Source organism: Zeugodacus cucurbitae, unplaced genomic scaffold (genome assembly GCF_028554725.1).
Source record: "Zeugodacus cucurbitae isolate PBARC_wt_2022May unplaced genomic scaffold, idZeuCucr1.2 ctg00000019.1, whole genome shotgun sequence".
Lineage (NCBI taxonomy): Eukaryota > Metazoa > Arthropoda > Insecta > Diptera > Tephritidae > Zeugodacus > Zeugodacus cucurbitae.
In genome coordinates this window covers 1-12162 of record NW_026530832.1, presented here as the reverse complement: position 1 = coordinate 12162, position 12162 = coordinate 1, and the positions used below count along the sequence as shown (strand labels likewise).

Sequence of the window (12162 nt, the reverse complement as noted above, 5' to 3'; positions counted from 1 at the left end):
AGTCGCTTGGCGATTATTTATTTTTACAAATTTTACATTTATATATTTATAAGATCCAAAGTGTAATATCCTTTTGTATATTTTTCTTCAATTTTTTAAATAAATATTTCTTTACACAAACACAAACAAAATGGCTTCTTGACAGCAACAGTTTTACAATTAAAAAACAAAACCCCTACCCACTTACCTCTGTTTTTGGTACCCTTATATCTGTTTTTCTGTTTTTGGTAATATGGTACTCATACGACCTGTATAATCCCATTTGCGCGCCGTGAAAAAATCGGTTTTTCACCACGCGCCAATGCATCAAATGCACCAAAATGCACCAAAAAAGTGGTGAATGGTACCAAAAATCCATCCACCAAATGCACCAAAAATAGCGTAGTAAGTGGGTAGGGGTTATTATGCATTATTCGTCATTTTTTACGATCCCCAAAATCCAAAATTTTTGCCAGAATAAAATAATTAACATTAAAAAAACATTAACATTAACATATTTTCAACAGAAAAAATCAAAACTTCAAAACATAAACAGTCAATATTGTCAAATTTATTTTTCTCAGTTCAGTTGATATTGAGATTTTCATAAGAACAGTTGTGTTGAACGGAGCGATTTGAATTTGTTCTCGAAGAAAATAATTACAAAAAAAAACCTGACGCAAATAATAAATAAACAAAAAATATTTTCTTACTGAATATTGTGGAATATTTATATATTCGTAATACAATTGTATATATACAATATACAACAAAATCAGCGGATACCAAAATAATTGCCGAAAAAGTGAGTGCAAAAAATTTCTTACAAAAACACACAAAAAAAAATCATAACTGGGATTGCATTATCGCAAGGCAATATGTCCTTCCTTTTAAATGGTAAACTTTTACGATCTTCACTATCGAAGACAGTTTTAAACTGGACCGGACTTGGGGCTACGCGTGAAAAGCACGTGATGCCCAAGCATTTGGAAAAAATCAATAAAGACAAAGACCCACCATTTGCACACATGGTTGAGTATTATTATCACTCGGCCGCTCAGCTAATGGAGCCGATGATGATAAAGGAGCTGGAAAAGTATCCTTACATGAAGAAGGAACAGCGTGAACAACGTGTTTCCGCCATGCTTAAATTGATGGGCTGCACTACAAATCTATTGGAAGTTACCTTCCCTATAATAAGAAGTGATGGCAATTACGAGCTAATCACCGGCTATCGCGCACACCACACTAGACACAGATTACCACTCAAAGGCGGTGGGTTCAATTATATTATTGGCTATTATTTTTCTAGAAAAGCTGGTATATTCAAAAAATTTCTCAACGAATTTTCTAGAATATATGCATGTAGTTGTGTGTTTCAAGAAAATGTTCTTCCTTTTCAATGCTTCAACTGCTGATGTCTAGCATGATATATATAACTGACTGATCATATCCGTTCCTCTTTTGTAGGCATACGTTTTGCCATGGACGTCGACGCCGATGAGATACGCGCTTTGGCTTATCTGATGGCGTTTAAGACGGCTTGCGTGAATGTACCGTTTGGTGGTTCCAAGGGTGGCATACGTATCGACCCGAAGAAGTATACTGCACAAGAATTGCAAACAATTACGCGTCGCTATACAATGGAGCTATTACGTCGCAATATGATAGGTCCGGGTATAGATGTACCGGCACCAGATGTGAATACTAGCCAACGCGAGATGAGTTGGTTGGTGGATCAATATATTAAAACTTTTGGTAATTTTTTTTTATGAAATATTAGAAAACGTCTTGATAGACAAATAAATTGTTCTTCTAGGCTATAACGATGTAGATGCATTGGCCATCACGACTGGTAAGCCAGTAGAAATAGGCGGTATAAATGGTCGCACCGCCGCCACGGGACGTGGTCTATTTAAGGCGGCTGAATGTTTTATTATGGATAAAGATTGGATGGATTTATTAGGCTGGAAGACTGGTTGGAAAGATAAAACCGTGATCGTACAAGGGTTTGGCAATGTCGGTTCCCATGCATCCGTTTTTGTAGTGGAAGCCGGTGCCAAACTGATCGGTGTTCAAGAATTTGACGTGTCTCTAGTAAATGAGAATGGCATTGATCCAAAGGTATGTGGCGTATTGAAAATAAATATCTCCATGATAATATTTTTTTAATTTTCTTCATATACTTAGGACTTAATGGAGTATTATGCAAAAAATAATAAATCAATCAAGGGCTATACCAAAGCCACCGAAAAAGAGGGCAGTTTGTTGGGTGAAAAATGCGATATACTAATGCCTTGCTCTACGCAAAAGGTTCTCACTGTCGAAAATGCTAACAGTGTACAAGCCAAGATGATTTTAGAAGGCGCTAATGGTCCTTCGACGCCAGCTGCCGATGAAATATTACGTGAAAAGAATGTACTCATTATACCGGATTTGTTTTGCAATGCTGGCGGTGTAACGGTATCCTACTTTGAGTACTTAAAGAATATCAATCATGTATCTTATGGCAAAATGAATGTTAAACGCGAGAAAGCCATAATCAACGAGATCTTTAACTCCATTAATGAGTGCGAGGTAAGTGAACTTTGACCACCGTGCAAATAAGTTAATTTGTTAATATGAATTTTTTTAATTTATTTATTTAGGATAAGTTCAAGCCAAACAAAAAGTTAAAGCTCATAAGAGACTGTACGAAGGAGGCGGATATTGTAGACGCAGGACTACAAACAGTTATGGAAACTGCGGGGGCAGGCATTAAGATTGTGGCCAATGAATTCGGTCTCTGCAATGATTTACGCACCGCTGCCTTTATTTACTCGATTTCTAAGATTTTCCGAGCCTTAGAAATGGAGGGCATTTCTCAACAATAATTACAGAATGCGTCTGAAGTCGCTTGGCGATTATTTATTTTTACAAATTTTACATTTATATATTTATAAGATCCAAAGTGTAATATCCTTTTGTATATTTTTCTTCAATTTTTAAATAAATATTTCTTTACACAAACACAAACAAAATGGCTTCTTGACAGCAACAGTTTTACAATTAAAAAACAAAACCCCTACCCACTTACTACGCCAATTTTGGTGGTATTCACCACTGCAATGATTTACGCACCGCCGCCTTTATTTACTCGATTTCGAAGATTTTCCGAGCATTAGAATTGGAGGGCATTTCTCAGCAATAATTGCAGAATGCGTCTGAAGTCGCTGGCGATTGTTTATTTTTACACATTTTACATTTATATATTTATAAGATCCAAAGTGTAATATCCTTTTGTATATTTTTCTTCAATTTTTAAATAAATATTTCTTTACACAAACACAAACAAAATGGCTTCTTGACAGCAACAGTTTTACAATTAAAAAACAAAACCCCTACCCACTTACCTCTGTTTTTGGTACCCTTATATCTGTTTTTCTGTTTTTGGTAATATGGTACTCATACGACCTGTATAACCCCATTTGCGCGCCGTGAAAAAATCGGTTTTTCACCACGCGCCAATGCATCAAATGCACCAAAATGCACCAAAAAAGTGGTGAATGGTACCAAAAATCCATCCACCAAATGCACCAAAAATAGCGTAGTAAGTGGGTAGGGGTTATTATGCATTATTCGTCATTTTTTACGATCCCCAAAATCCAAAATTTTTGCCAGAATAAAATAATTAACATTAAAAAAACATTAACATTAACATATTTTCAACAGAAAAAATCAAAACTTCAAAACATAAACAGTCAATATTGTCAAATTTATTTTTCTCAGTTCAGTTGATATTGAGATTTTCATAAGAACAGTTGTGTTGAACGGAGCGATTTGAATTTGTTCTCGAAGAAAATAATTACAAAAAAAAACCTGACGCAAATAATAAATAAACAAAAAATATTTTCTTACTGAATATTGTGGAATATTTATATATTCGTAATACAATTGTATATATACAATATACAACAAAATCAGCGGATACCAAAATAATTGCCGAAAAAGTGAGTGCAAAAAATTTCTTACAAAAACACACAAAAAAAAATCATAACTGGGATTGCATTATCGCAAGGCAATATGTCCTTCCTTTTAAATGGTAAACTTTTACGATCTTCACTATCGAAGACAGTTTTAAACTGGACCGGACTTGGGGCTACGCGTGAAAAGCACGTGATGCCCAAGCATTTGGAAAAAATCAATAAAGACAAAGACCCACCATTTGCACACATGGTTGAGTATTATTATCACTCGGCCGCTCAGCTAATGGAGCCGATGATGATAAAGGAGCTGGAAAAGTATCCTTACATGAAGAAGGAACAGCGTGAACAACGTGTTTCCGCCATGCTTAAATTGATGGGCTGCACTACAAATTTATTGGAAGTTACCTTCCCTATAATAAGAAGTGATGGCAATTACGAGCTAATCAACGGCTATCGCGCACACCACACTAGACACAGATTACCACTCAAAGGCGGTGGGTTCAATTATATTATTTGCTATTATTTTTCTAGAAAAGCTGGTATATTCAAAAAATTTCTCAACGAATTTTCTAGAATATATGCATGTAGTTGTGTGTTTCAAGAAAATGTTCTTCCTTTTCAATGCTTCAACTGCTGATGTCTAGCATGATATATATAACTGACTGATCATATCCGTTCCTCTTTTGTAGGCATACGTTTTGCCATGGACGTCGACGCCGATGAGATACGCGCTTTGGCTTATCTGATGGCGTTTAAGACGGCTTGCGTGAATGTACCGTTTGGTGGTTCCAAGGGTGGCATACGTATCGACCCGAAGAAGTATACTGCACAAGAATTGCAAACAATTACGCGTCGCTATACAATGGAGCTATTACGTCGCAATATGATAGGTCCGGGTATAGATGTACCGGCACCAGATGTGAATACTAGCCAACGCGAGATGAGTTGGTTGGTGGATCAATATATTAAAACTTTTGGTAATTTTTTTTTTATGAAATATTAGAAAACGTCTTGATAGACAAATAAATTGTTCTTCTAGGCTATAACGATGTAGATGCATTGGCCATCACGACTGGTAAGCCAGTAGAAATAGGCGGTATAAATGGTCGCACCGCCGCCACGGGACGTGGTCTATTTAAGGCGGCTGAATGTTTTATTATGGATAAAGATTGGATGGATTTATTAGGCTGGAAGACTGGTTGGAAAGATAAAACCGTGATCGTACAAGGGTTTGGCAATGTCGGTTCCCATGCATCCGTTTTTGTAGTGGAAGCCGGTGCCAAACTGATTGGTGTTCAAGAATTTGACGTGTCTCTAGTAAATGAGAATGGCATTGATCCAAAGGTATGTGGCGTATTGAAAATAAATATCTCCATGATAATATTTTTTTAATTTTCTTCATATACTTAGGACTTAATGGAGTATTATGCAAAAAATAATAAATCAATCAAGGGCTATACCAAAGCCACCGAAAAAGTGGGCAGTTTGTTGGGTGAAAAATGCGATATACTAATGCCTTGCTCTACGCAAAAGGTTCTCACTGTCGAAAATGCTAACAGTGTACAAGCCAAGATGATTTTAGAAGGCGCTAATGGTCCTTCGACGCCAGCTGCCGATGAAATATTACGTGAAAAGAATGTACTCATTATACCGGATTTGTTTTGCAATGCTGGCGGTGTAACGGTATCCTACTTTGAGTACTTAAAGAATATCAATCATGTATCTTATGGCAAAATGAATGTTAAACGCGAGAAAGCCATAATCAACGAGATCTTTAACTCCATTAATGAGTGCGAGGTAAGTGAACTTTGACCACCGTGCAAATAAGTTAATTTGTTAATATGAATTTTTTTAATTTATTTATTTAGGATAAGTTCAAGCCAAACAAAAAGTTAAAGCTCATAAGAGACTGTACGAAGGAGGCGGATATTGTAGACGCAGGACTACAAACAGTTATGGAAACTGCGGGGGCAGGCATTAAGATTGTGGCCAATGAATTCGGTCTCTGCAATGATTTACGCACCGCTGCCTTTATTTACTCGATTTCTAAGATTTTCCGAGCCTTAGAAATGGAGGGCATTTCTCAACAATAATTACAGAATGCGTCTGAAGTCGCTTGGCGATTATTTATTTTTACAAATTTTACATTTATATATTTATAAGATCCAAAGTGTAATATCCTTTTGTATATTTTTCTTCAATTTTTAAATAAATATTTCTTTACACAAACACAAACAAAATGGCTTCTTGACAGCAACAGTTTTACAATTAAAAAACAAAACCCCTACCCACTTACTACGCCAATTTTGGTGGTATTCACCACTGCAATGATTTACGCACCGCCGCCTTTATTTACTCGATTTCGAAGATTTTCCGAGCATTAGAATTGGAGGGCATTTCTCAGCAATAATTGCAGAATGCGTCTGAAGTCGCTGGCGATTGTTTATTTTTACACATTTTACATTTATATATTTATAAGATCCAAAGTGTAATATCCTTTTGTATATTTTTCTTCAATTTTTAAATAAATATTTCTTTACACAAACACAAACAAAATGGCTTCTTGACAGCAACAGTTTTACAATTAAAAAACAAAACCCCTACCCACTTACCTCTGTTTTTGGTACCCTTATATCTGTTTTTCTGTTTTTGGTAATATGGTACTCATACGACCTGTATAACCCCATTTGCGCGCCGTGAAAAAATCGGTTTTTCACCACGCGCCAATGCATCAAATGCACCAAAATGCACCAAAAAAGTGGTGAATGGTACCAAAAATCCATCCACCAAATGCACCAAAAATAGCGTAGTAAGTGGGTAGGGGTTATTATGCATTATTCGTCATTTTTTACGATCCCCAAAATCCAAAATTTTTGCCAGAATAAAATAATTAACATTAAAAAAACATTAACATTAACATATTTTCAACAGAAAAAATCAAAACTTCAAAACATAAACAGTCAATATTGTCAAATTTATTTTTCTCAGTTCAGTTGATATTGAGATTTTCATAAGAACAGTTGTGTTGAACGGAGCGATTTGAATTTGTTCTCGAAGAAAATAATTACAAAAAAAAACCTGACGCAAATAATAAATAAACAAAAAATATTTTCTTACTGAATATTGTGGAATATTTATATATTCGTAATACAATTGTATATATACAATATACAACAAAATCAGCGGATACCAAAATAATTGCCGAAAAAGTGAGTGCAAAAAATTTCTTACAAAAACACACAAAAAAAAATCATAACTGGGATTGCATTATCGCAAGGCAATATGTCCTTCCTTTTAAATGGTAAACTTTTACGATCTTCACTATCGAAGACAGTTTTAAACTGGACCGGACTTGGGGCTACGCGTGAAAAGCACGTGATGCCCAAGCATTTGGAAAAAATCAATAAAGACAAAGACCCACCATTTGCACACATGGTTGAGTATTATTATCACTCGGCCGCTCAGCTAATGGAGCCGATGATGATAAAGGAGCTGGAAAAGTATCCTTACATGAAGAAGGAACAGCGTGAACAACGTGTTTCCGCCATGCTTAAATTGATGGGCTGCACTACAAATTTATTGGAAGTTACCTTCCCTATAATAAGAAGTGATGGCAATTACGAGCTAATCAACGGCTATCGCGCACACCACACTAGACACAGATTACCACTCAAAGGCGGTGGGTTCAATTATATTATTTGCTATTATTTTTCTAGAAAAGCTGGTATATTCAAAAAATTTCTCAACGAATTTTCTAGAATATATGCATGTAGTTGTGTGTTTCAAGAAAATGTTCTTCCTTTTCAATGCTTCAACTGCTGATGTCTAGCATGATATATATAACTGACTGATCATATCCGTTCCTCTTTTGTAGGCATACGTTTTGCCATGGACGTCGACGCCGATGAGATACGCGCTTTGGCTTATCTGATGGCGTTTAAGACGGCTTGCGTGAATGTACCGTTTGGTGGTTCCAAGGGTGGCATACGTATCGACCCGAAGAAGTATACTGCACAAGAATTGCAAACAATTACGCGTCGCTATACAATGGAGCTATTACGTCGCAATATGATAGGTCCGGGTATAGATGTACCGGCACCAGATGTGAATACTAGCCAACGCGAGATGAGTTGGTTGGTGGATCAATATATTAAAACTTTTGGTAATTTTTTTTTATGAAATATTAGAAAACGTCTTGATAGACAAATAAATTGTTCTTCTAGGCTATAACGATGTAGATGCATTGGCCATCACGACTGGTAAGCCAGTAGAAATAGGCGGTATAAATGGTCGCACCGCCGCCACGGGACGTGGTCTATTTAAGGCGGCTGAATGTTTTATTATGGATAAAGATTGGATGGATTTATTAGGCTGGAAGACTGGTTGGAAAGATAAAACCGTGATCGTACAAGGGTTTGGCAATGTCGGTTCCCATGCATCCGTTTTTGTAGTGGAAGCCGGTGCCAAACTGATTGGTGTTCAAGAATTTGACGTGTCTCTAGTAAATGAGAATGGCATTGATCCAAAGGTATGTGGCGTATTGAAAATAAATATCTCCATGATAATATTTTTTTAATTTTCTTCATATACTTAGGACTTAATGGAGTATTATGCAAAAAATAATAAATCAATCAAGGGCTATACCAAAGCCACCGAAAAAGTGGGCAGTTTGTTGGGTGAAAAATGCGATATACTAATGCCTTGCTCTACGCAAAAGGTTCTCACTGTCGAAAATGCTAACAGTGTACAAGCCAAGATGATTTTAGAAGGCGCTAATGGTCCTTCGACGCCAGCTGCCGATGAAATATTACGTGAAAAGAATGTACTCATTATACCGGATTTGTTTTGCAATGCTGGCGGTGTAACGGTATCCTACTTTGAGTACTTAAAGAATATCAATCATGTATCTTATGGCAAAATGAATGTTAAACGCGAGAAAGCCATAATCAACGAGATCTTTAACTCCATGAATGAGTGCGAGGTAAGTGAACTTTGACCACCGTGCAAATAAGTTAATTTGTTAATATGAATTTTTTTAATTTATTTATTTAGGATAAGTTCAAGCCAAACAAAAAGTTAAAGCTCATAAGAGACTGTACGAAGGAGGCGGATATTGTAGACGCAGGACTACAAACAGTTATGGAAACTGCGGGGGCAGGCATTAAGATTGTGGCCAATGAATTCGGTCTCTGCAATGATTTACGCACCGCTGCCTTTATTTACTCGATTTATAAGATTTTCCGAGCCTTAGAAATGGAGGGCATTTCTCAGCAATAATTGCAGAATGCGTCTGAAGTCGCTAGGCGATTGTTTATTTTTACACATTTTACATTTATATATTTATAAGATCCAAAGTGTAATATCCTTTTGTATATTTTTCTTCAATTTTTAAATAAATATTTCTTTACACAAACACAAACAAAATGGCTTCTTGACAGCAACAGTTTTACAATTAAAAAACAAAACCCCTACCCACTTACCTCTGTTTTTGGTACCCTTATATCTGTTTTTCTGTTTTTGGTAATATGGTACTCATACGACCTGTATAACCCCCTTTGCGCGCCGTGAAAAAATCGGTTTTTCACCACGTGCCAATGCATCAAATGCACCAAAATGCACCAAAAAAGTGGTGAATGGTACCAAAAATCCATCCACCAAATGCACCAAAAATAGCGTAGTAAGTGGGTAGGGGTTATTATGCATTATTCGTCATTTTTTACGATCCCCAAAATCCAAAATTTTTGCCAGAATAAAATAATAAACATTAAAAAAACATTAACATTAACATATTTTCAACAGAAAAAATCAAAACTTCAAAACATAAACAGTCAATATTGTCAAATTTATTTTTCTCAGTTCAGTTGATATTGAGATTTTCATAAGAACAGTTGTGTTGAACGGAGCGATTTGAATTTGTTCTCGAAGAAAATAATTACAAAAAAAACCTGACGCAAATAATAAATAAACAAAAAATATTTTCTTACTGAATATTGTGGAATATTTATATATTCGTAATACAATTGTATATATACAATATACAACAAAATCAGCGGATACCAAAATAATTGCCGAAAAAGTGAGTGCAAAAAATTTCTTACAAAAACACACAAAAAAAATCATAACTGGGATTGCATTATCGCAAGGCAATATGTCCTTCCTTTTAAATGGTAAACTTTTACGATCTTCACTATCGAAGACAGTTTTAAACTGGACCGGACTTGGGGCTACGCGTGAAAAGCACGTGATGCCCAAGCATTTGGAAAAAATCAATAAAGACAAAGACCCACCATTTGCACACATGGTTGAGTATTATTATCACTCGGCCGCTCAGCTAATGGAGCCGATGATGATAAAGGAGCTGGAAAAGTATCCTTACATGAAGAAGGAACAGCGTGAACAACGTGTTTCCGCCATGCTTAAATTGATGGGCTGCACTACAAATCTATTGGAAGTTACCTTCCCTATAATAAGAAGTGATGGCAATTACGAGCTAATCAACGGCTATCGCGCACACCACACTAGACACAGATTACCACTCAAAGGCGGTGGGTTCAATTATATTATTGGCTATTATTTTTCTAGAAAAGCTGGTATATTCAAAAAATTTCTCAACGAATTTTCTAGAATATATGCATGTAGTTGTGTGTTTCAAGAAAATGTTCTTCCTTTTCAATGCTTCAACTGCTGATGTCTAGCATGATATATATAACTGACTGATCATATCCGTTCCTCTTTTGTAGGCATACGTTTTGCCATGGACGTCGACGCCGATGAGATACGCGCTTTAGCTTATCTGATGGCGTTTAAGACGGCTTGCGTGAATGTACCGTTCGGTGGTTCCAAGGGTGGCATACGTATCGACCCGAAGAAGTATACTGCACAAGAATTGCAAACAATTACGCGTCGCTATACAATGGAGCTATTACGTCGCAATATGATAGGTCCGGGTATAGATGTACCGGCACCAGATGTGAATACCAGCCAACGCGAGATGAGTTGGTTGGTGGATCAATATATTAAAACTTTTGGTAATTTTTTTTTATGAAATATTAGAAAACGTCTTGATAGACAAATAAATTGTTCTTCTAGGCTATAACGATGTAGATGCATTGGCCATCACGACTGGTAAGCCAGTAGAAATAGGCGGTATAAATGGTCGCACCGCCGCCACGGGACGTGGTCTATTTAAGGCGGCTGAATGTTTTATTATGGATAAAGATTGGATGGATTTATTAGGCTGGAAGACTGGTTGGAAAGATAAAACCGTGATCGTACAAGGGTTTGGCAATGTCGGTTCCCATGCATCCGTTTTTGTAGTGGAAGCCGGTGCCAAACTGATCGGTGTTCAAGAATTTGACGTGTCTCTAGTAAATGAGAATGGCATTGATCCAAAGTATGTGGCGTATTGAAAATAAATATCTCCATGATAATATTTTTTTAATTTTCTTCATATACTTAGGACTTAATGGAGTATTATGCAAAAAATAATAAATCAATCAAGGGCTATACCAAAGCCACCGAAAAAGAGGGCAGTTTGTTGGGTGAAAAATGCGATATACTAATGCCTTGCTCTACGCAAAAGGTTCTCACTGTCGAAAATGCTAACAGTGTACAAGCCAAGATGATTTTAGAAGGCGCTAATGGTCCTTCGACGCCAGCTGCCGATGAAATATTACGTAAAAAGAATGTACTCATTATACCGGATTTGTTTTGCAATGCTGGCGGTGTAACGGTATCCTACTTTGAGTACTTAAAGAATATCAATCATGTATCTTATGGCAAAATGAATGTTAAACGCGAGAAAGCCATAATCAACGAGATCTTTAACTCCATGAATGAGTGCGAGGTAAGTGAACTTTGACCACCGTGCAAATAAGTTAATATGAATTTTTTTAATTTATTTATTTAGGATAAGTTCAAGCCAAACAAAAAGTTAAAGCTCATAAAAGACTGTACGAAGGAGGCGGATATTGTAGACGCAGGACTACAAACAGTTATGGAAACTGCGGGGGCAGGCATTAAGATTGTGGCCAATGAATTCGGTCTCTGCAATGATTTACGCACCGCTGCCTTTATTTACTCGATTTCTAAGATTTTCCGAGCCTTAGAAATGGAGGGCATTTCTCAACAATAATTACAGAATGCGTCTGAAGTCGCTTGGCGATTATTTATTTTTACAAATTTTACATTTATATATTTATAAGATCCAAAGTGTAAT

General features: G+C 36.4%; 3 protein-coding genes across 3 annotated transcripts; all 3 read left to right on the top strand.

The window, feature by feature from the left end:
* Window positions 1-701: 701 nt before the first annotated feature.
* Window positions 702-3210, top strand: LOC128923624 (glutamate dehydrogenase, mitochondrial-like). The gene is given in 5 exon segments (XM_054235863.1): window positions 702-1254; window positions 1450-1737; window positions 1799-2103; window positions 2170-2586; window positions 2640-3210. Coding segments are annotated over 5 exon segments (1620 nt in total). The 5' UTR covers window positions 702-857; the 3' UTR covers window positions 2853-3210.
* A 688-nt stretch (window positions 3211-3898) lies between these two features.
* LOC128923622 (glutamate dehydrogenase, mitochondrial-like) lies at window positions 3899-6393 on the top strand. Its single transcript, XM_054235861.1, is given in 5 exon segments — window positions 3899-4438; window positions 4634-4921; window positions 4984-5288; window positions 5355-5771; window positions 5825-6393. Coding segments are annotated over 5 exon segments (1620 nt in total). The 5' UTR covers window positions 3899-4041; the 3' UTR covers window positions 6038-6393.
* Window positions 6394-7100: 707 nt separating this feature from the next.
* LOC128923623 (glutamate dehydrogenase, mitochondrial-like) lies at window positions 7101-9341 on the top strand. The gene is given in 5 exon segments (XM_054235862.1): window positions 7101-7623; window positions 7819-8106; window positions 8168-8472; window positions 8539-8955; window positions 9009-9341. Coding segments are annotated over 5 exon segments (1620 nt in total). The 5' UTR covers window positions 7101-7226; the 3' UTR covers window positions 9222-9341.
* Window positions 9342-12162: the final 2821 nt, after the last annotated feature.